The 25,578-nt window shown below is 41.3% G+C and overlaps 1 protein-coding gene across 2 annotated transcripts in view; it reads left to right on the top strand.

The window, feature by feature from the left end:
* Window positions 1–395: 395 nt before the first annotated feature.
* Window positions 396–25,578, top strand: part of GABRB1 (gamma-aminobutyric acid type A receptor subunit beta1) — a 359,121-nt gene continuing 333,938 nt past the window's right edge. For both annotated transcript variants that reach the window (XM_055341766.1, XM_055341759.1), the window contains exons 1-3: window positions 396–532; window positions 707–798; window positions 1,212–1,279. In XM_055341766.1, the coding sequence (XP_055197741.1) occupies window positions 453–532; window positions 707–798; window positions 1,212–1,279 (240 nt within the window). In that variant the 5' untranslated portion in view covers window positions 396–452. The remainder of the gene's footprint in view (window positions 533–706; window positions 799–1,211; window positions 1,280–25,578) is intronic.

The raw sequence follows: 25,578 nt of genomic DNA, 5'->3' as shown, positions 1-25,578 counted from the left end.
TTCTAGGAGCACCAGTGACTGCCCCAATCCCAGGCAGCCCCAGCCAGATCCCCGGGAGCTGAGTTGCAAGAAAGCACAACAACAACAACAGCAGCAGCAGCAACAACAACAAACCAGGTTGAGGACAGAAAGGAAAGGGACCTGGCAGCAACAACCTCTAATGCTCAAAGAAACCTCGGCAGGCAAATGCGTCCAGGATCCGCAGCAGAGAAGGAACAGGCGATCCCCGACCACTCGGAGGACGTGGAACACCACCAACAGGAACTTTAAGGGGATTGAAATCTGTTGCCTGTTCCACTAGGAATACTGTTTGCAAGGCGCAAGGTGTCTTTTTTGGTAGTGAGCCCCGCGTGCGCATGCGCAGGTCCATTCGGGGATTACTGCCCTGCCGCCGACTAAGTTGCATTCCTTGAATCTTCGCAGAAAAGACCATTCTTGGATCAGAGTTAGTAATGTGGACAGCACACAGCCGAGAGAGTCTGGGGCTCCTCTCTTTCCCTGTGATGATTGCCATGGTCTGTTGTGCACACAGGTGAGCTGCTGTTGTTGAACGTCTCTCTCTCTCTCTCTCTTTCCCCCCTCGGTGTGTTCCTGCTTGCATGCCTGCTGGATCATGGAGCTGGGCTGTGGGGTCAGGGTGCCCGTCTCCATCTCCGTGCTCGCACTTAGCGCTCGTGCTCAACACGGTCCCCGCTTCCCCCTTCAGCGCCAACGAGCCCAGCAACATGTCCTACGTGAAAGAGACGGTGGACAGACTGCTCAAGGGATACGACATCCGCTTGCGGCCGGACTTCGGAGGTAAAGCTTCAGCTTTTTTTCAACCTGTAACCCGTACGGATCTAGGTCTCCTTCCCTGTCAAAGATAAATGTCAAAAAAAAAAAAAAAAAAAAAAAAAGCATGTCATTTCCGCAAGTGTGCTCTCCGCGCTGCGCCCCGGGCACACGTGCACACGCGTGCACACGCATGCACACGCATGCACACGCGCGCCCCGGACCCCCGGGGGCAGGCGGAGGGAGCCCCGGGCCGCGCCGGCCTGCCCCGCCCGACCCCCCTCTGCAGAGTCACTGCATCGCGCGTGGGCCCGCACCTGCTTTCCCAGGCCGCCCCCTGCAAGGGGGAGCGGGGTGCAGGGCGCCCGCCCCAAAGGCGGTAAGCGCAGGGAAGCCCCCCGCCCTCCCGATGTCCCCCAACGTGTCCCACCTCCCCGCAGGGCCCCCTGTGGACGTGGGCATGCGGATCGATGTCGCCAGCATAGACATGGTCTCCGAAGTGAACATGGTGAGTGGCCTCCCGACGGGCCCGCGGCCGGGCTGGCGCAGAGGGGGAGGGGCGGGGCCCCGCGCCCTCCGCGTCTCGCCGGGGTCGCCCCCCCCCCCGCCCCGGGGCCCCTGCTCCCGGCCCTCGGCGCGCACCCAGGTCCCCGCAGCGCCCCCGCGGGAGCGTGCCCGGCGCTGCCCGGGGACCCGAGGGGCGGAGTCTGGGCGCCTCCTCCGCGGGGTCGCGGCGGGGCTGGGGGCGCCCACGGCTCCACCTGCCGGCGGCCGCGCGGCCTGCACCGGGGCCCCGCGCCCTGGGTCGCCGCCCCCCGACCCCGCCTCCCCGCGCCCCCGCTCCCCGGCGCCGCGAGGGCCCCTCCTGGGCTCTGGGCTCCCGCGCACCTGCAGGCGCGAGCAACAGGCTGAGCCACGCGGCGGCCCCTGCGGGCACTGGGGACCTGGGGAGGCCGGCACCTCCTGCAAGCTGAAGTTGCAACGGAAAGGGGTCGAGCAAAAAAAAAAAAAAGAAAGAAAGAAAGGGGCCGAGCAAAAAAAAAAAAAGAAAGAAAGAAAGGAGGGGTCAAGCAAAAAAAAAGAAAGAAAGAAAAAAAGAAAGGGGTCGAGCAAAAAGAAAGAAAGAAAGAAAGAAAGAAAGAAAGAAAGAAAAAGGGGTCGAGCAAAAAAAAGAAAGAAAAAGAAAGAAAGGGGTTGACCAAAAAAAAAAAAAAGAAAGGAAGGAAAAAGAAGGGGGTTGAGCAAAAAAATAAAAAAGAAAGAAAGAAAGAAAGAAAGAAAGAAAAAGAAAGGGGTCGAGTAGAAAAAAAGAAAGGGGTCGAGTTATTGCTTTGCTTTAAGCCTGAAACCTAAGCCTGCGGGGAAAGCCTGGTGATGAAAAGGACAGGGCTGGGGGGGTCGGGGAGGGGGAGGTAGGGTCTTCGGGCAGTCCTTTCAGAAGGTTGACATTCTCTCTATTTCCCTTTTCCTTCTCCCTTTCTGAAGCTGTTGCACAGTAGATTGAAATCATAGCTGTCATCTTCAATATTGGCTGTTTCCAACCACTGTGGGGTAGCAGTTGTCTAGTTGTGAGAGTTTCTAACTGTTGCTTCTGGTAAGGCAGGGGGAAAAGCCTGTTGCTTTTCTAGAACCAACCGCCCAGGGAACAGCTAGATCTACAGGAGCAAAATGCCATTTTTTTTTTTTCCATTTGCGGGGGGGGGGGGGGGGAGAGACAAAAAAAAACAAAAACTGTGGCAGCAGAGGTTTAGACGGCCTGAATAATCTAAAGACTAAAAACCCTCTGGGATTTTGTCACTCTATAGCTGTAAAGGCTACTGAATTGCCATTTCATTTTATTACTACTGTGCCATTATATTTTAACATAATAAGGTTTAAGAATTTTTTTTTTAGGTGATGTCAGGGAAAAAAATAAGTATGTCTGTAATCTATTGAATAGGAGTAGAAGAAAAAGGCTTTAAATTTCTATATTTTATAGTTGTAGCTTTCCCTGCTACAAACAGGGAACAGTTTAAACAGTTTATTTAAAATAATGCCACTGATGGTTGTATTGGGAAAAGAAAAACTGATTTTTAAAAATGAATGCACAGTGAATGTTTTCTGACTCGAGAAAGATTTTTAACAGGCTGGCTTATTTATAATATTCTGTTCATGTACATCTCACTACCACAAACCAACCTGAAACACATGATTTACAAATACTGGGGAATGTAATAACCTGCGCACATATACAAATCGTACCTACTCCACGCTAGTGTAACTGGATAAATTAGATAATAAATTAAAAAGTAGTCTGTATCATGTAGATAAATGATGATAATGTTTTCCTTTTCAGTCATTTATTTTGGCACCTTATAAGTACCCACATAGATAATTTATAAAATGGGAGAAGATTCAGACAGCTCAAAAGGCAAACAGTGCCTTTGTTAGTGGTCCATTTTCTATTTAGGGTAGGATGCTTTTCAGAATTTAAAAAAATGTATAATTCTGTTGACCGTATTTGCAAACAACTTCTGAGTTACAAACAGAAACTGAATTGAATAGGGAAGTTGCTATTAACCAAAATAACCACCACCACAACAAAAAAAGCTCTGTATAGCCAGTTGTTCAACTGAATTCATACATAGCCCAGACAAAAGGATTGAATTTAATTGCAGTACCACTGGAAAGAGCTCCTAATGATGGAATAATACAGCCTATTTACTTACTGCACCATGTGTATATGTACTTGACTTTTAAATATTCTCCCAACAGATAATCCTTTGAAAACTATATTGTACTAAGATACCAAAAACCTTTCCACAGTGGTGTTAGAATGATGGGGAAAAGAAACCACTAAACAGTGAAAAATAATAAACACTGATTTACTTATTGTTCCATGGTATTACCAATGAGATTCAAGGTCTACTTTATTGTTCTCATCTATGACAAAGCATTGAGCTAAACAGAAGGGAAATAAGTCCAAGAAAGATGGAAAAAAAAAAAAAAAAGAAGAGGGATTTCAAGATCTAGGGCTATCAACACAACCTCAATCGTTGGCCTTGGTTAAGAGCATTGTCTACAATATGCTTTGAATTTTAGATCATGTAAGTAGGGCTGAAATGTCAATGGCAAATAAGACTCACTGATTTTTATATTAAGCATGTTTCAGTACGCTGATTAGGTAGTAAATTTTGAGGTTATTTAAAGGAAATTTTTACCAAAATTGACAAAATAAGAATGGACAAAGACTATAATAAAAAAATAGTTATACAGCGACTTCAGACTAAACACTGCTCATTTATATATTTCCCTTCATTACCATTATTACCCACCCATTCCACAACTGGGAAAATGACATGATAATTGTGCATTATATTAATGGGTTTGAGAAATAGGCTTTTGACTTTTGTTCTTTTCTTATGCTACCCTAAATGTAATTCCATATTGCTTTATAGCATTATCTCTTTTAAGGACTGACATAACATCGAGTATTTTCTGGTTCATGATCTTCAGGATATAGAATATTTTCCCCAAATTAAGAAAATAAAGGAGAGCTTTTACAGTCAAGAGCCTATACAACCAAGAATTGCTGGTTCTGAGCAATGAATTCTGAACAATATACCTCTGAGGAAGAATTCTAATGGAGAAAAAAAAAACTATACTTAGGAGTACAACTTGCCTTTTCAGGAATTAATATTATTGATTAAATTAGGAAAGGTTTTTCCGCAGACACCATTCGATATACTATGCAGGTGATAGTGATTATATACTGTCATTTTCTGAACAATTATCTTCAAAAAAAACTAAAGTGATTTCCATTGTTATATTAAACCTTTTGAACCTTTCCTTAGTTCCTGCCAGGCCATCTGAACAGAAGGCAGCTGGGGAAAAAAGAAGACAAGAGCCCCAATTAATTGCCTTAAAGTAACCACTAACATCTGTTAATATAAGCCCCATAAAACACAAACAGTAGTAAGCAGGTCTTTGGGCAGAAGATTGGGGACACGTGGTGTTAACCTACAAACAAGTGGTTGAATTCTTGCATTTCAGATTCCAATAACCAGCTCTTCTTTCCTATTGAGGAGGTGGCTTCCGATGATCAAGTAGGAAAATTCTGTCCCTGATCTGAAGGGCAATGGTCCCAATGTTCACTCCCAGAAGACTCTACATCCATTGAGTCCTAATCCAAGTAGCCACTCCCAGTAATAGATAATTACCATGCATTCATTGTTTCTTTTCTTCCTTCATGCGTGGGTGGATACACTAGTGAATGCTCTTCTAGGCATTGCAATTAACAATGAAAAGAGTAAAAAAAAAAAAAAAAAAAAAACCCACAAAAGCCTAAAATGAGCCAGTCGTGTAATTAATACCTAAAAGAAAAACAAATATAATTTACTGAATATCCGCTGTTGTTACATTCCACAGTTGTTACATTCCACTGTTGTTGCTGTTGTTATTTTAATTTTTGATTCCAGTGGATTGTGGTACATACTGTAGTTATGTCTAATTACTTGATTTTGGTGACACAAACCAGTAACCACTTTCAGAATCCCCCCTGCCCATTTCTTTTAAGTCAGTGTTTCTCAGTCTGTAATGTGTCCTTGAATCGCTGTGAGATCTTAAAATGTTAAAATGCAAATTCTGAATCAGAGGTCTGGGGTGGGGTGGACTTTCTGCATCTCCTGAGCCATGATGCCAACCGCCGGTGTGTGGATGGCACTCTGAGCAGCGAGGTTGTAATACGTTATTCTAAGATCTTGCATTATTAAGAAATGAGCTTTTTTTTTCTCCTCAATTTCTCTAGGAATGTTATTATTTCAAGGTTCCAAATTAAGTTTTAAGTTAATTCCTAGATGAACAGGTAGCTATGCTCGAAAGGGAACATTAGTTGAATAAGTGGTGATAAGCAACAGGACAAAGGCGAGAGCCTCGATGATGGGGCTTGACTTGACTAATAAGCAGTCCTCCTAACTGTGTCAATACTTATGAGTCAGCCAACCTTAAACGATGACTATGAAAATATTTCCAGCCACAGTAACTCTGACAATACTATCCTGCTGCTTTACAGAACACCAATGACTTTTCTTTTTCAGAATAGAGAACATTGCAAACTGTTTTCCCCCCACGGAGGAGCTTGCAGTAGCTTTGTAAAATAGCTTAAACGTACTCTTGTTGATGTCAGGAATTTCTGTGAGGTTATAATAAAATTCCTTTGCAAATAGAGCAAATAGGTCAGTATCATTTAAAGGCAGGAACAGATATCGACAGTTAAGTAAAGATATAAATACATTTTTCTTTTGTCTGAGTAATCCACAAGGCTTCACTGTTAGGTGCTGGGTTACAATATTATACCATCTTGAGAGGTCAGGAAAGGAAAACTTCCCCTTTGCCATTCTGTTTGGAGATAACAGAAAGATCTTTTTGTACCCTAAGTCACATCAAAGCCAGCCTATCTGGATTTTTAAAAATTTGAGTTCTCATTTGAAAGCCTGTGTTCTTGGGATTACGGGGCCAGACTGGGTATGAAAGTGTGTAATGCAATGAAAATAAATAGTAACATTTATTGAGCACATCCTAATGTATGAGGTATGTTTATCGGGTGCTTTCTATTACTAGCTCATATAATCCTTGATTTAAAGATATCAGATTATTACTCTGCATTATAGATGGAGAGATTTAGGTTAGATAAATAATATGCTCAGAAGTTAGAGGTTGTAGTGATATAGCCAGAATTTGAAACCAGGCCAACCTGACTCTGGGTATGGCTCCTATCTGCCAGACAAGAAAAAAAAAGAAGAAAAAGAAAGAAAGAAAGAAAGAAAGAAAGAAAGAAAGAAAGAAAGAAAGAAAGAAAGAAAGAAAAGAAAAAAAAGAAAAAAAGAAAAGAAAAATATTCACAGTACTCACTCAGGTTCAGGACCTTGAGTGAGTCATTTGGCCTCTCTGGGCATCAGGTTTCTCCTCTATGAAATGAAGGTAAATGACACTATTGCTATAAACCTCTTTTCAGTTCAAATATTCTATGATATAAACGCAGATCTTTAAAGATTTTGGACTCTGCCAAAATCAAAATTCTCCTACTCCGTCTCATTCTCCTGTTAGTGTCCATCTCGTGCTACTTTATTCTTCTGTTAGATACGTCAGTCAACAAGCGTTTGTTGAGTTCCTACTGAACGCTAACCATGGTGGTCTCTGGGGAACAATGCAGCAATGACTGTGTGTGATCCCGAGCCTCTTGAATCACCATTTTAATTGGTCGTGATATTATTACCCATTTTTTTCTAAACACATTCCCAAAGACAACAATAGGATACGTTGGACCAATGGTCTTCAAAATGAGACTTGACTATTCCCTCATTTATATTGCGTTGAACGTTGGAGCCAATACCAAATCAGAGACATTTCTTCCTGTCCTGTCCACTGTATGCAAACTGGCAACATTTCTCCACTGCTGCCAAACTGATAAATTTTTCAACACTTAATGTAAAGCAGTAGGAAATCATTACTTTCCAGGATCTGGGTATCTCAAAGGATTTGCCCAAACCATTTAAAATCTTTCCGTCAGGTGGTCTGGGAGCACCATTGTTAGGGCATCTGGGTAGCTCAGCTGGTTAACCAACTATCTTCTGTTCAGGTCATGATCACAGGGTGCTAGGATGGAGCCCCTCAACAGGCTCCCTGCTTGTTAGAGATCCTGCTCTTCTTTCTCCTCTACTTGTGCTCTCTCTCTCTCTCAAATAAACAAATCAAATATTTAAAAAAATAAAGCTAAGATGTTCATCTTAGCTAGACATTACTTGGTATCAATTCTCTAAGTGTCTGATGCTTTTTGTTTTGGCAGGCCCCCCAAAGTCTTGATAGCACCCTCAAAACACACTTGAATGAAATCTTGAAATTATCAAGGAAGGTAAAACATTTCAAAAGAAAAATGATGGTAGTAAGTGTTCCCAACTGACTTGAGTTTTAATAACTCAAATGCCATTACCATACTTGAGGATAATAGGAGGATAAATGGATATGTGCTTATAGTTGATTAAATGTTAGTACAGAGTTTTTCCACGAACTTTTTCTTTTTTTTTTTTTTTTTAATTTTTTTTTTTTTAATTTTTATTTATTTATGATAGTCACAGAGAGAGAGAGAGAGAGGCAGAGACATAGGCAGAGGGAGAAGCAGGCTCCATGCACTGGGAGCCTGATGTGGGATTCGATCCCGGGTCTCCAGGATCGCGCCCTGGGCCAAAGGCAGGCGCCAAACCGCTGCGCCACCCAGGGATCCCCCACGAACTTTTTCAGAGTGCTGAATCCTATATATTTTTTTTTTATAATACCAGGATTGGGTTTCTGTATTTTAGAATAGTTGTTTGCAGCAGACTGTACATTTTGTGAAATCCCCTGACTATCCTTGAAGGAAGTTAAATAGTCTGTGGCATATAACAATCTACTACTCAGCACTTAACAGAAATGTTCAAGAAGGGTTTACAATTAATTCCTATCAGTGGTTATAACTTAGAGAAAAGGCTGGCCACAAAAGTGAAAGACGCATGGGTTTTTTTTTTGTGAGCCCAGTTACCCCATTTTAGAATCTTTATTAGTCCTCATTGTTTTTCTGCTAGTCCTCCATTAAGTACCTAACGTATTCCCCCCTCTTTCAATCCCAGTAAACTTGTCATTGTATTGTATATTTAAGATTAAAGGGCATTTTTTCCAAGAGCATTCATTCAACTACTCTATCAGTCTCTGTCCTTGTAGAGTTTACAGTCTTAAAAAAATTATTAAAAATCCTATTTGCTGGAATGAAGATTTTTTTTTTCCCCTTTGGAAGATTTGGAAGTATTTATAGTTATCTTGTTTTGGTGGTGTTTTGGTTCAACACATACTTACAGAACAATTCTTTTTTAAAAAAAATCATGCTTTGAAATGGGCACTAGGGATGGAAATATGACTAAGCTATGTTCCGTATCTTCACATATTTTACACTATGCAAGACAATGTGCACGTAAAGTTATTTTCAAATGATATGCTAGGTGCTGGGTTGAGACATGTATGCCTGGGATTCTACGGGAGCAGGAGGGGTAGTTTCTAAGGAATGGTGTGAAGGGTTAATCCTTGAGATGAATCTTAAAGAGGAATAGTAGTTAGGACCATGGATAGGCTGCAAATGAAAAGAAGAAGCTTCAAGCAAAAAGAAGGGCATAAGCATTGGCAAGTGTGCCTGAAAATAGCATGGAGTGTTCCAGGAACCATAGGTAATTCACTCTTATGAGAACTTAAGGGTACAGGGCAGATTGTCAAGACATAAGACAATACTAAAAGCCAGGTGTAAGACAGTATTATTGAATGATCTCACTTGTGCAAAAAGAAAGCTGTCTATATACATACATACATATATATATATATGTTTATTTGTATATGCACTGAACTTTTCTGGAAGATTATGTAAGAAATGAGTGGTTGTCTCTTGGAAGTGAAACTAGGATTAGGGGTATGACCTGACCTGAAGAAATCCCTGCTGTACTTCACATGACCTTCTGAGTTATTTGATTTATCAAAAAAACTCATACATGTTTTAAATGTTTACTTTAAAATGACACACATGCACAGAAAGAAATGATTCTGGAATATGTATGCTAAGGAAATGAATACTAATCTTGAAATTCAGAAAACCTGCTAAAGGTTTTAACAGGTACTATGTTTTGCATTTCAGATAGATCATTCTGGAAGTTATGTGAAGGATGAAGTAGATAAGGCTAAAATTGGGGGCAGCAATCCTAGGTAAGAAGCTAAGAGGGCGTTTCAAAGTCCAGATGAGAGATGATAAATACCTAAAGCAGAAGAAGAGTGGCCTTAGCAATGGAAAGGAAAAAAAAAAAGTAGAAAAGATCAAGCAGAAATATATGAGTGGGATTATGCAACCAGTTGAATGACAGAAGTTAAGTATGAAATGACCCTAGGATGCCCTGCAAGGTTCCATGTAGAGTGATAGGCACATGTGGTACCATCTTCCCAGAGAAGGAACACAGGAAAAGAAGCCCCAACCATCCTTTTCACCACTGAAGTCCATCTGTTTCCAGAATTAAAAAACACGAAAGAGCATGTTATTATAAGGTACTTGTAGGGACATTGGGGTGGAATATTGGAGATTGGAACTATCCTGGAAAAGACTAGTTCTTTGGTGAGTCTTCTAATTCTGTAAATAAAGCAAGTTCTATAGGGGGAAATCCTGGGGTACAGAAATGTGGTGGCTAAAATGAGCCGGTTAGAGACATGGGGGTAGGGTGCTAGCCAAAGACAGAATAGAGTACAGTCAACTTTAATCTCTAGCCATATTGTTCTTTCTCTAGGAGGACCTAGACCCTAATAGGATATAGAACGTACTTTTAAATTCCCCCAGGGAAGTGATCTTTGTACTGTTTTAGTTGCCTTTCTAAAACCAAATAGGTGGGAAAAAAAGATGTGTGGAGAACTCACTTACACAGCATCTGCTCTCTTCTCTACCACATCCCTAAAATGATTCAGAGTCCTTCTGGAACACTGTGTTTCCATGTGAAGTCATGTGAAAGCACTGTGAGTTCCTGCAAAAAGTGTATTTGGTGATGACATGAGACTGGCTATAACAGAGCACAAGTGAGGCCAACAGCATGCTCTGAGAGATGAAGTTCAGCTGTCAGCAAATTAACAAGTGACTCCCAGGAGCTTTGCTGAAGAACCGACACATTTTAATGGCCTGGTCTGAATGGTTTTTTGTTTTTTTTGTGTTTTTTAAATTTTTTTAAAAAAATTTTAATTGGAGTTCAATTTGCCAACATATAGCATAACACCCAGTGCTCATCCCGCCAAGTGCCCCCTCAGTGCCCATCACCCAGTCACCCCAACCCCCTGCCCACCTCCCCTTCCACTACCCCTTGTTCATTTGTGGGAATGGTTTTAACCAAGAATTCAACAAAGCCCTGTTCCTCACAAATGTTCTCAGAGAAAGGGGATAGCTATTTAAGCCAAGTTGTATTCCTATATTGTATTATTTAGTTTAGAGGAAGAACACAGAGACAGACATGGCTCGAGAAATGGTCTCAAATAGAAGAGGGTTCTTAGATAGCTAATAGCAATCAGCTATTATTCCATCCCTACCTCCATTGAAAGAAGAGTATGGGTTAAGGTACTTCACATTCAACAAGAAAGTTAGAAGCTAGATGCCTTACTCTTGTTCCTGAATGGATTAATCAGGGAAGTTGCTAGAAACGATTCCTGTTGAATGAGAGTGTTATTTGGGATCCTTCCTGAAAGCGGAGGAACAGATTTGTTGAAAGCTCAGGTTCCCTGCCTACTCTAACCCTCTGTGACTCATGGGGAGATTTTTTTTTTCTTTTTTTCTTTTCTTCTGATTTATTATTTCCAATGGAATGATATACAATTCTCTAGTCAGGAGGAATAGCTTTGTGGTTTCCATAGAGGCATTTCAATGACATTTAGTTGAAATCCTACCTGTGCCTAGAATATTTCTCATGTCAGAGGCCATCATTTCTCCCTCCTAACACTTGCAATCCTTCTCCCACTCAAATACATCTAGATCTCCTTTAAAACCCACAGGAAGTCATCTTTCTTCTATAGGACCTTTTCTGTATCCACAATAGAATTATGCTGGAGAAAGAGTATATATGGCATGTAAACAAGACTCCCAAAAGGCAAAAGATCCAACATAACATAATGATTATCTTTTAGTCCATAAAAAGTTTTTATTGGCCTTGTCTTTTCTGCCTGTACTATGTAAGCTCCAGGAAGTTTAAGATTAAATTCTTTATGCTCTCTATGTAGCTCATAGTATATTACAGGGACTTAGTAATATTTTATAATCCCAACAGATTATGAAATAATTTTTCTGGTCATACAGAAGTGTTAGTAATGACAGCATTTAAATGTATTAATTTAGAAATTAATGGTTTCTCTGTCAGTTCTACCTTATGCCTTCATCTGAAATTTTCTTCTAGGATGATCATGAATGAGGAGCCGTTTCTATAGAAACAAGTTTATCACATGGCACAGTCAGTTTCACAGACACAACATTGCTTCATGACAAATACCAAGGCATAAATACACACATACACACACACACACGTGCATGCACCCCCATAACTTTTCATCAGCTTTAAAAAATAATGACTGCTTTTCATTTCTCAAAATGTCATTTCCGTACTGGCACCTGGACTATCAATATTTCTGGAAACATTTAAGAAATTGTTAAAGAACAACTTGATGGATGACTATAAAGCAAATGACATTTAATAAGAAGGAGAATCAAATTTAACAGGTGGCATATGAAAAAGGGTTCCTCAGCCAATGTGGAGTGGTCTTGAATGAGGTAAGTTAGGGTTTAAAAGGTAGCCAAAGAACTTTATTAAATTTTTAAATATAAAGTCAAAAATATATCTAATCCAGAAATATATATATATTTAATATGTGTGCTTATAATCTACCCACCTATTCAGTTATTTTTGCTATAATTGTGTCCTTGCTGCTACAAGATAAGCTTGCTTTCAAATGTCAACTTTTGTCTGGAACTTCCACACAGTAATTTGCCATAATCAGTAAATGTGTTAAATACACTACCATGTTAAGTGGTGATAAAAGATTCTTTCCAATGACATCACCACCTCTCTGCCCACCCCTCAAACACACACACACACACACACACACACACACACACACCACGATTCAGCACATACATCCCAAAGAAACAACTGAAAGAATAAAGTCCCAGTTCAAACTGGTGGCTGAGTTGAGGCTGATGAGAGAAGACAGAGAAGATTCACCAGAAAGTTTAATTAGAATTAGAATATAATTGAATATATCCAATTTGTGTATTCGGTATGATTGAAAACTCTTGGCTGAATATCATGAGAAGTTTTGAAGTTAGAAATTGGAGGAGGAAGACAGATTGAAAGATTCGGAGAGTAGAAAGTACTCATAAAACTGGAAAATGATATTCGGCCCTTGGTGGGTTGTTGGCCCATCTCTCCTACACACCTATGCTAACAACAGTTTGGCAGAGCTGTGCTGTCATGAAATTGAAAGGGGATTTCATAACCAGAGTCTCTGAAATTGTGGAAGGACAAATATCACAGATGACACCTGCCCTACAGTGTTTGAGATCACTGTCATGGAACATAAGCATATCTTGATAAAGTATGTTTCTGCATAGTCACTGTGCAACTTTTCCACATTTTAAAGGATTTGCACCTTTGGTTCTGCAAAATGGACAGAAATAGGTGAACTCAACTTTTTTTTCCAATACTGTTCGATCTCACCAAGTGGAGGTTTGTTTTTGAATCAGAAGGTATTCTTTTGGTATGTAGGTGGGAAGCACGAGCTTAAAATGCCATCATTAGATACTGATACCCTCAGTTTTAATTCCTGCTGACTTGCTAATAAGCTGGAGAGGAACAACAATAATGCTCGTTTTTAATTCCTGTCCATATACCAGAGTGTGAAAGAATGGTTGAGTGAGAGAACAGGCTTGCTTAAGATGCAGGGTTGGAAAAGGATACAAAGAGAGAGGAAATAGGAGTTATTTCATACTTTTCTTTAGAATCAGCAGTTTCCTGACTTTGGGAGCAGATATGAAACAGCTAGAAAAAGTGGCTGAGGTGTGCTGAGACAGCATTTGGATTGTCCACACTGATCTTCTGCACTCAAAATGCATGTTGCTTGATCTGACAGCAGTGCTCAAAATTGTGTAACCCAAGATGTGAAATCAACAAAGTCACCTCCATTCTCTGGGGGTGAACCATCCACACTGATGAGCAAGGTGATGATAACATCTTGTGTTTTTAATTACAAGATAATATCTTGTAGTTTTAATAACTTTGTAGACAATGAATCTTATAGTTAAAATCAGTGCCTAGTGGGCAGCATACTGGCAACTTTTTAAGTCCAGACACTCCCCATCTGGCGTATATAATTTTGGTTTTTCTCCTGAAGTACATTCCCCTTGAATGTGCTTCTGTCAAGTTATATTTGAATAATTTTAAATCACTTTAAAATGTCAGGATGATGTTGTATCCTAATTTATACTCTCAAGCATAAATCTTATGACTTAAGCCCTTTGATGTTCAGTTCCATGTAAAATGGAAATAATAATTTCTGCTCCACCTATTTCAGAGAGCTGTGAGAATCAAGAGAGATAAATCAGAGACAAATACATGCTCTGTATATGTGATGTACAAACTGCAAATTACTATATAAATATTAAGTGATGGTATTTTTATTATTTTACCATTATCTCCAAATCTTGTCATGGATTTCTCCCTCTTTAATGCCAGGACGTCAGGAGTAACATGAATTCACATCATGCATAATCAAATGTAGTAATGTTTTTGTTTAATATTGGGATTTTCCTCATACCTGTTGAAATGTATAGTACTTCCAATTTTGAAACTATTTTGTGAGAGCTGAGAGAAAGAAATTGGGAAGACTGTGTCCACTTTCTCTTTGCTCTCACTCTAAGACTTCTCAAACAAAGTTTCAATCTCTATGTGGTCTTCCCATGCCTCTCTAATTTTCGTATTTTGCGTTACTCCCTGGTATGTGTAAGAAATAGGATGTATGGTTTTCCGTGGGCTTAGCCTAGGGATTAGGGCTCTGGAGTTGACTTCTTTAAATATAGCCCTCCACCTACGGGATCTGTTACTCTAGAATAATCATATAATTTATGGTCTAAACATACACTTTCGAGAATAAAAGGGAACACTATTAATATTACCTGGGACATTCTCCTGGGAAAGTTAAGATTTATGATCATTCTATGACACTTAAAGTCTGAATTTTTTCATCTTTAGAAAGCAGGTTAAATGATACTTTCTTCTTATGTCATTAAAGATAAAATGTGATCATGTGTTTCCTGGCCTGGGGGAAATACTGGTTATTTTTAAACTGATGCTTCTTCTTTATTGGGCACTTACTGTGTATGAGTATGTCAATATCAACAATAGAACTAGGTAGAGTGGGTGAGATAACCTAATAAGAGTTTTTACACTAAAATTTGAGATAATCAAATAAAAACATCATAAATCAGCTCACTTTTGCTTACCAAGAACCTCATAAAAGTTAAGAATTATGAAAGGTTATTGAAAAGGGTAGGATTTGCTTTATTCCTTCAAGGAACAGCCAAGAATCTGACCAAGAAGAAGGTAAGTTGAAAGAAGGTAATTGTCTTCATGAGGTCATAAATGAAGCACTGAATGAAGCACATAGCACTGAAAAAAGGGCCCTGAAGATAAGATCACACCTCAGGACATCACAGAGAAAATGCAACCATGCTAAGATGTTCAAGACGAGATAATTTAGGTAGGAAGGTAATGGATATTCCAGGCAGGGAAAATTAGAACTAAGAAGACTGTAGAGAAAACATTACCAAGAGTACTCAGAAAGTGAGAAATTCATTAATAAAATTTGAATTTTAAGGCTTGGAAAATCATTAAGTCATCTTGATAATGAAATTAATGCTTATTAAGCAGGTATCATTCTAAGTACTTTGCAGTTATTAACCCATTTAATCTATAAGGTAGCATATGAGGTATGTATCATTATTATTTCTACCTTACGGGTAAGGAAACTTGAGACATAGAAAAGTTAAAGAACTTGCCCAAGGTTATACAACCAGTAAGTGATAGAGCTGTGATTTGCACCAAGGTCTGTGATTTGCCTGCCAGATCTAAAGATTTGCCTTCAGAGTCTATGTGTGGTAGTTAGATCACTAAATCAGCCAGATCTTAAAACATCATTTTTTCTAATAACATTTAAACACAGGTTTCAAAGATTAGGATACATGATTAATAGGTAGCAAAATGTGTCCTACAATGAAATGAATTAGCAAATTACATTACTTAGCTCAGAGTTACACCGTGTAAAGATTAAGGAGAAGCTTGATTAACATCTTTAGATTATGAAAATGTTTGATCCATTCACTGATTTAAATCACATTGGACTATTTCATGCAAGGTGTCACTTACAGTGCTGTGTAAGGTACTTACTGGAAATAGAAAGAGAAAATGGATTTGATGCTGCCTCTGAAAGAACTCAACTTGAAAAAAGAAGCAAAGTTTAGATTGGACATAAGGAAGAACATCTTGACTGTAATGAGTGAGAAGATGCTGGAAGGAGCTATGAAGAGTATCTGGGAAGTGTCCATCCTTAGAAAGCCTTAGAACAAGAAAAGATAATTATATCTGTCCCAGTTGGCTTATATGGCTCTTCTGTCTAAAGGCAAGAGGGTGACACAAGAAAGAGCATTTCTCTAAGACCCTTCCTGATTGAGAAATTTGAACTTCTAAGATTTTTACTTGATGCCTATAAATAATCCATTGTAAGATCCTCAAAATTTCCCACATTTTTATTATCTTGATAGTATATATAGTTAAGAGGATTACAACCACACACTCAGAGGCAGTGACAGGGCACTTGGTTGGGCTGTCATTAATTCAGTGGCTCTTTCTGGAACAACTAACTTCTTGACCCTATAGTACACACTCCTCAAACTTATATCTCAGAAAAAGTTGCCATGTCACTAACCTTTAGGGTAGTTAATGAAGAAGAGCTTCAGGAGATACTAAATCTTCAAATGCCAAGGGTTTCCTGTAATGAGAGTTTCTTAAAGATTGTGCCTAATGGGAGCCTGGGTGGCTCAGCGGTTGGGCGTCTGCCTTTGGCTGGGGGCGTGGTCCCAGTTTAGGGATTGAGTCCCACATTGGAATCCCTGTGGGAAGCCTATTTCTCCCTCTGCCTGTGTCTCTGCCTCTCTCTGTGTCTCCCACGAATAAATAGATAAAAAAAAAAAAGATTGTGCCTAATAAGTGCCTTCTTTTTTTTTAATTTAAGAATTTAATTATTTATTCATGAGAAACAGAGAGAGAGGCAGAAACACAGGCAGAGGGAGAAGCAGGCTCCTCTTGGGGAAACCAATGTGGGACTCGATCCCAGGATCCCCGGATCATGCCCTGAGCCAAAGGCAGATGCTCAACCACTGAGCCACCCAGGTGCCCCTAATAAGTACCTTCGGCACAGGGCAAGCTGAATAAAATTATGTTAATTAAATTGAAATATAATGCATTTGATTCAAGTCTGTATATACATTACATCGAAAAAGGGGGCAGCCCTTAACACTATGAATAGAAAGTTATTAAAATATCACGAGTACATACCATGTATTGGACATCAGAATAAATATTTGAAATCAGTTTGTACAAGAGCCACCCGAGATGGGACTCCTAGCCCTTTTTCACAGATAAAGAACTGAGAACAGGAAGGTTCATGGACATTTGTGATGGAGTTGTGTTTAAAGCTCAGGCCTCTTTGACTTCGGAGCCATACACCTAACCTCATCTGTTGGGTTCTTAAATTTTTTTGATTTTTATTTATTTATGATAGTCACAGAGAGAGAGAGAGAGAAAGAGAAAGAGGCAGAGACATAGGCAGAAGGAGAAGCAGGCTCCATGCACCGGGAGCCCGACGTGGGATTTGATCCTGGGTCACCAGGATCGCGCCCTGGGCCAAAGGCAGGTGCCAAACCGCTGTGCCACCCAGGGATCCCCCTCTGTTGGGTTCTGGGACCCAAATCCCATGTGTATATACGTGGGGGTGAGGCCCTACACATACAACAATCAATTCTCTGGGAACCAGCTGGGTAGCCTATAGTTCAACTCCATTCTGACACTGTCTACCCAGAGATCTCATCAGGTTCTCCAGGTTAAGGATTCAGTCCTACAGGACTGTCCCTCGCTTCAGATTGCAGTCGCAGGCCCTGGTTGTTCTCCATACTTCTGACTGACTGGCATTAAACCGGAGATTCCCATGACCTTCTCTTTAGGTTTGATTATTTTTTGCTCTAGTGGCTGAGAGAACTCAGAGAAACATTTTACTCAGTAGATGACCAGTTTATTGTAAAAGGATATAACTCAGGGACAGCCAGAGCAAAGAGATCCATAAGGCAAGGTATGAGGAGCAGGTACTGGGTTTCTGTGTCCTCTTCGGGAATTCCATTGTCCCAGTACCTCCAACGTGCTCACCGACCTGGAAACTCTCCACACTCCATCCGAGGAGTTTTATAGCAGAGAATAGGGTGGGGGTGGGGGCAAAGACCAAATATGTAGTTCTTTTTTTTTTTAAGATTTTTTTATTCATATATTCATGATAGAGAGAGAGAGAGAGAGAGAGAAAGGCAGAGACACAGGCAGAGGGAGAAGCAGGCCCTATGCCAGGAGCCGGACGCGGGACTCGATCCCGGGATCCCAGGATCACGCCCCGGGCCAAAGGCAGGCGCTAAATCGCTGAGCCACCCCGGGATCCCCAGTTCTTTTTTTTATTTTTTTAAATCATAGTATCATATCCTCCTTCTCATTTTATCCAGCCATCAAATCTTTCCATTTTAGAGTTCACTCTGGTCTGAATTGTGTTATTACAAACAGATCTGTTGGGGCACCTGGGTAGCTCAGTGTTTGAGCATCTACCTTCGGCTCAGTTCATGATCCCTGGGTCCTGGGATCGAGTCCTCCATGGAGCTTCCCCCTTCACCCTCCCTGCAGGGACCCTGCTTCTCCTCTGCTTGCCTCTCGCTCTCTCTTTCTGTGTCTCTCATGAATACATAAAATCTCCTTAAAAAAAAATCTAAAAAATACATACATAAGTAAAAAACAAAACCAAAACCATCTTTTATTTCTCTCCACGAAGAGTCAGGCAGAAAAGATTCAAGCTTTGAATTGCAGGCCTCAAGATGCACATGGGCGTGGAAGGTGCCGGTGTTCCCGCCTCCGTCCGATCAGCGAGGCTGCAGGCCAGGCCTCTCTTCACTAACGAGGGAGGTAGAGCCGGGCAGACCCCCTTGAACGTCGAAAATATCCTTTTTGGGGAACTGTATGGGGCGTCCCTGGCCTACGCCTGCAGCCCTACTGGCCCTGGCAGCTTGCACGGCCCATCCTGAGGCAGCTCGGGGCTCTCTCATCAGCCTGGAGCCGGCACAGGCATCGAACACGAGGCCTATTTCGTAAGACGGCGTTGAGCGGCCCCAGCCGCTGCCGGGGAGGAACAGGAGCGCTGCCACGCGGGGCCAGGGCGCCCGGGGTCGCGGCTGCTGCAGGTGCGGCCGCCCAGCCCCGCCACGGCAGTCTCGCGAGACTCGCAGGGCCCCGCCCCCCAGCCCGGGAGAGCCTCCCAGTGCGGTGCCTCCCGGAAGTGCGCGTAAGCGGCCTTTGCGCGGGGCCCTAACGTTGGAGGACGCTAAGTAGAGACCTCGGAGGTAGAGACCTCGGAGGTAGGGACCCGCGCGCAATCCGGGGGGCCGAGCTCCGGGCGCCGAGGGACGGGAGAGCGCGGTGGTGCGGGCCGCCGTCGGGGGACGCGCGGGTCGCCGGCCGAGCAGGCCGCGACGCCGGGGCCGGTGTTGGAGCCCAAGACCCGGGAGGCCGCCCGCCCACGAGGGCCTGCCAGCTGGGAAGGGAGACCCGCCCCGGGCGCGGGGGTGCGGCGTCGACGGCACGAGGGACCGCGTGCCGACGGCTCCTCGGCGGGGACGCCGGGGAAGCTGATGCGACGACCCCTGCTGGGCGCGGAGGACAGCGGAGGCTCAGGTATATTTAGCTCTTCTCCCCCCCACTCCCCGCCCCACACCCGGAGCGGAGCAGCGGAGCGGAGAGCTCAAACAGGGATGCGTAAAGGTCACGTCGCTTCATCACTGTCCTTTCAGAGACGGGAAATCACGTTATGAAATGCAGATGGCATCTCGAGGTTAAAATAGCAAGTTATTATTACCGCACAGCTTCCAGGGGACGTTTTTTTTCCCCCGTGGAGGGAGTGTGCATTCACCGTCCATTTATTGTAGAAATTAAAGACATATATTAAGAGATGTGAGGAAAAAAAAAAAACAACCAACAACAACCACAAAACCTCCCCAAAACAACCACCCCTGGGTTTCTCTGGGCTTCATCCAAACGAGGGTAATGGAAATAAAACCATCACGTCACTTACTTCTAGGGAGAGAAAAGGCGAAAGGATTTAGTGCAGAACAGTGTATTTATAAAGTAGAAGACAGTCATGGAACACAGTTTAGGGGAAAACAACTTGCCTGAAATAAACTGTTGTTTCTGTATTTCAAAAATGCAGAGTTAGGCTATTCGAGAGACCACTAAATTCTGCTGAAGCCATTACAGGCCTGCACGTTTACTTTTTTTGGGGGCACTAAATAAGGCATAATCCTGCCGCTCCCCAACATAGATCTTGCTGTATCTGTTCAGCCCTCGCAGCTGAAGAGTAATACGTGGCCTTCCGTCCCAGTGGGGAGTTCAGCGAGGACATGCCTCCCCAGGGTGGGTCTCCGGGCGGACAGACGGACGGACGTGTGCCCTCCCCCCCCCAACCCCGGCCAGGCCTCGCAGAGCAAGTCGAGGCCGAACTTTCCGACCTTTGCCTCAAGGACATTGCTGAGTTCCTGGGGCTGCAGGGTGGGTGAAGGCGCCAAGTGGGCTTCAAAAAAAAAAGAAAAAGTTATAATTTTAGGCATAATGCATTGGGGGTTTAATCGAGGTATGAAAATATGCCATTTCAGAATAACTTTGGTAATCGACATCATCAGACCATGATTTTATAACTTCTCAATTCCTTAAACTTCTGATTTTACTGGAGAGTTAGTAGAAAAGAAACACCCATGTCAGCCTATATATATTTACATATTATAGATTATATTATATATTACATCTATCTATATATCTATTATATCAGCCTATATATCTATATATTATATGTCTATATATTATATCAGCCTGTATATCTATATATTATCTATCTATATATAGATATATAGATGTGAAATGTAGATTATATATAGATGTGAAAAATCATATATAATATATATTAATATAAATATAATATATAAATATGCAATAAATTTATAGATATATAACTATAAATATATAACATAAATATCTATATAATATATAGATATATGATATAAACAATATATAGATACATAATATATAAATATATAATATATAAATATATAATAAAAATACCGAATATTTATTATATATAAAGCCTATATATAAATCTATATATAAATATATGTATATTTTAAGAGATTGCAGCTAGAAGTTCCAAAGAAGTTATTTATTTCTTTGTTTGTTTGTTTATTTATTTAGGTGGGGGGGCCAGGTGGTTGGAATTTTCAGATACAAAGGGAAGAATAAAGGCCAGGGCAAAAGGTTCAGGGAAACAATTATTTCAATAAGAGTGTATAGAGATACCTGCCTATCATTTTTGTTGAACAGCTGCTTTGCAAACGGCTTGCAATAAGCAGACGTTCAGCACTGGGAGAAAGACTATTTTCCCTCAAATTGCCTCCTTTGTATTGAGAAGCAAATGAACAACAAATGTTCAGTTCCATCTCCTTGACTCCTTGCATTTTTCCCTCCTTATTCTACATCAGTGGAACGAAAATCTTCAATCACAAACTCAGTTTCAGTATCATTGATCATTCCTCTCTCTTCTTCCATCTTTCCTTCCCTTCCGTGCTCTTTTCCCCTGTGTTTCCTTAATTTAGTAATTAACAGAGACTCATCTGACCACCATCTGTTCTGGAAAAGCAGCCTGGTGAAAAGTGTATGGGTTGTTATTTGGCCACCCTGGGTTCTGGCTCTGTCTTTGTGAGTGCTCTGTTAATTTCCTTGTTCTGTGCCCTGGGACAAGGGGGAACATGCCATTCAGACTCACTGAGTCTGCTTCTTTTTTCTCAGGCAGGGAGGCAACGTTGATGTCAGTAGGAGGATACAGCTTTGAGTTGCCCCTTCAGCTTTGCTGACAAAAGCAGGAAGGAAGGAAGTGAATATTGGGATTTCAAAGGCTCTACCAGTTACTCTGTGGTACTAAAGGGCAAGCCCCAGAATAACTGGCCCTTTGTGCAGGGGAAACATTAGTGAGCATTTGGGAATACAAAATATGTCTAGAGTTAGGAATGGGCGAAGATCTAAAATTCTCTGGGTTAAAAAAATAATAATAAAATAAAATAAAATTCTCTGGGTTATAATATGAGAGGAGTTGAGGGCAGAATAGGAAATGGAACACCGGGGTGGAGAGGAAGACTGGAGACAAAATGAGCTGTGAAACTAGACAAGAAGTTAAAAATCTCAGCGAATAATTCCCAGTGCTAGAGTGGCTGAAGGACTTTAGAACAGGGATTTTATTATTTGATGTGTTATTTTTCATTGCTGTGATACAAACCACCATTGCTTCTCTACTTTTTTCCAAAAAAGTCTGTGATTTTACAAATGCTTTATTGGAATGGTTTTGAGGAGCCCAGTTCCACATCTGGGTCAGCTTGGAATATAGAGAAGAGAACAACCAAGTACTTAAGACCGGAATGATAATAAGAATTCAGGAGAAACAGGAAATCAGAGCCAGAGGTGACATGTCTGGACATGCCCAAAAATCCCAAGGAAAACATTGGAGTTTTAATAGTACATGATGAAGGGCTTGGGTTAATTGACTTCAGTCTCAGAGGATGCTAGCTGACATCTGGTTATGTATAAAATGTTATTAAAGGTGCCATATCAGACGCAGAAAACCTGGTACCTAGTAGGTGCCAAATAAACTTGGGTTCCCCTCATCTCAACAGAAATAAAATGGGGGCCACAGTCCACTATAGGGAAGGAATATGGGAAGACTTGGCTTGAGTACACAGAGAGCCAAGAGCATGGCATAAGGGAGGGTCATTGTTTTCTTCCCCGATTTCCTACCAGACCTCCCACGGAGGCTGCAAACCCAAGGTGAATACTGATGTGCATATTCACACATAGGCTGAAAGTGTGGGGAGAGGATTTTCTGGCAGTTCAGCCCCTGTAACAATGCACAGTTACTTAAAAGCCTATGGACTGCCAGTTTAAAGTTGTTTTGCACACAGACTCAGAAGCACGAAGCTACCACAGCCCCAGTCTGCCTTAAGACTCCATTTGTGCTGTAGTCTTTTAAATACAGGAGGTGGTGAAGCCCAGGAATTCTGAACCAGTGCTTTAAATTCATGAGAGGCATGTGCTGGGTTCCTAGCCTCTTGCTGGCTCTGCTGAGCTTTCTGTTTGTACCCGTGCTTTATAACTTTCTTTTCATTTCTCTCCCTAACTTCATCTTAGTATTATGATTCTTCCTGTCAAGGTATCTATTCCTTTATGGATTAGCTTCCAGAACATTCAGTGGAGTTAAATACCATGTGATTAAACCGTCCATCCCTGTGGAAACCAGTGGCAGCTGCCCCGTGCCACCTTTGTTCCTGAGCATGAGGCCCCTAGCCGAGCATATTCTGTTTGGCAAACTTTAGGATAAAGCAGCTGCATAGTCCACAAGGAGATAGGCATGTTGACAGCTTCGAAGATTCCTAATGTTAATGTTAAGGTAGATACAGGGACGTAAATGAGAGAACCAGACATAACACTTCTATGTGAACTGAGTTGAGATGCCCAGAGAAGAGACAGTGAGCCAGCTGGGGTTGAGGTGAACTTAGTATTGTTAATTGGTGGAAACAGAGAAGAAATTCAAATATGAGAAAAAAGAGGAGTAGGAAGGGACCTATTGTAGGTTGGGCTTTTCTATTAGGATGTATTGGAGAGTGCTCTTAGGAGCAACTGCTGTGAGGGAGTGAGAGCAGCAACACTGGAGAAGGAGGAGGGGAAACTTTGGACTTTAATAGTACATGATCAAGTGAAATTTAATCAAGATGTAGTTGCTACAAATGCATAACTAACCCGAAAGGGAAGTCTGGCACTAGAATGACACTTCAGAATTATCTGAAATTGAGGCATGTCACCAGCTATATGATGTGGGCTGTCACTGGAAAGGAGATGTGAGTGACTGTGATGGGGATACTCCCCAAGCCCTGGAGAGGGACTCAGCTGAGAGACACCAGCCACCAGTCGCCGCAGCTGGAGGACTGAGTGTTTTACTCCTAAAAGTGCTGTGAGATATGGGCTGGGCATCACAGTATCTCCCTCCCACCCCTAGAATTAGAACATAGCTAAAAATGCCAGAGTGAACTTCCCTGAGATGCTCTATGGAATTTAGTCCTGCACTGTCCACACCGATCGTTTCATGTGCATTGGTCTTGCCTCTTACTACACTCTAAACCCGTTGAGTACCAGAATCTCACATCATCTATTTTTCTATCTTGATAATTCCTTTAACAGAGTAAATGACCAAATCCAAAAATGAACAGAAAAACCAGCCCATTGCCTGTGGTGATATGATACTGAAATATTAAAAAAATCTTTTCTCCGTATTTTGAGAAGATATAAACGATCACTCATTTACCAAGTCTTTTCTTTCCTATCATGCGTGCATATAAATGGCTCTTGGCTGAATTGCTACAATGTAGCAGTTACTGGTAGCTCTGTATCTTGAAAACTTAAAAGGTAACAGAGACCAGGAGAATGTAGGTGTGAAAGTGAGAGTTTCTGTCCTTCAGTGGAAAGAACACTTGACCAGGATCTGAAGGCCAGCTTCTGTTTCTTGCTGTCTTGTTTGCTTATCACATGATCTTGAGAAAATCAACTGAACTCTCTGAGACTCACTTCTTTTCTCCCCTAGTGATTAGGCACCATGTTGTTTGCTCTACCTTCTTGAGTGGCAGTGGGTGTTGGACTGAAGGAGTGATGAGGATCAACAGATAATGATTGCCTAAGATGTTTGAAGTCTACAAAGTGGTTCAAGAATATACTATTATTAGTTTATGGATGGAGTTTCTAAATTTTTTAATTTCACAGGTTATATTGTATATGGTATATGGTTATATATGGTAATAAAAAGGTGATTTAGGATTTTTTTAATCAGTAAACTTAATAGAAGAAATATACTTTATTCATAATGATAGGACCCGAATTGTTAAATCGGCTTCCTCATTTTTGAAGTGAACAGTGAGGTAAGTAAGTAAGATGATTTATATTCCTCTCTTTTTTCTCATATTTGAATTTCTTCTTTGATTTCCATATGTATATGTGTGTGTGTGTGTGTGTGTGTGTGTGTGTGTGTGTGTGGTTTCTAAACTTCCATGCAAGCATTCCCATCCACTTTGGGATATGAGACCTTGATACTTCCTGTGTGTGTTTAACAAAGTTATTTGTTTGAGGGAAGAAAGGTAATATATAGATGCAAATGTAGCATAGAATCTGGAAGAGAGATGGTTTGGAAGAAATTCAAAAATCTCAGGAAAGAAAGATTAACCTCAAATAATTTCAGACTGCCAAAGTTAATTATGGGTTGGAATTAAATGTTCTCCATTAATGCAGTTATCCATTGAGTTGAGATTGAAGGAGCTCAGTAGTGGGCTTTTTAATTACCTGTTTTGGGGTAGAAGGCATTCAAGTGGTAACCAAGCAGACACCATTTACATGGGCAAGCACTTTGTCTAAATATTGTTCAGAATGCTAATTATATTCCCCAAATGGAATGACTTTTTTTTTTCCTGATCTTAGGTTAAACAGGTGCCCCCATAGCAGAGATGCTGGGTGGCAGGTGAGATGGTGACAGAACAGAGCATTATTGTTAGCACTCAAACAGATACTGTTTGCCAAGTGTTAAGAGAGTTACCAGCCATAGATCAGGAGACCCTTGAGCAAAACTGTCTTTGCACTCCTAATTTATCTTATCCAAGCTTAGTCTTTCTCATCTGTCTGTAGGCACCTTGTGCTTTCAGATTTTTTTTTTAAATATCTAGTCCTCTATTGAAGAAAAAATGCCTATCTTCAAGATTGGATATGACACCTATTTATGATCATGCTCAAACCATTGAAAAGGCTTATTCTATAAGTG

The sequence above is a fragment of the Nyctereutes procyonoides genome, unplaced genomic scaffold (genome assembly GCF_905146905.1).
Source record: "Nyctereutes procyonoides isolate TBG_1078 unplaced genomic scaffold, NYPRO_anot_genome, whole genome shotgun sequence".
NCBI classification, from domain to species: domain Eukaryota; kingdom Metazoa; phylum Chordata; class Mammalia; order Carnivora; family Canidae; genus Nyctereutes; species Nyctereutes procyonoides.
This window is presented reverse-complemented; position numbering and strand designations above follow the sequence as displayed.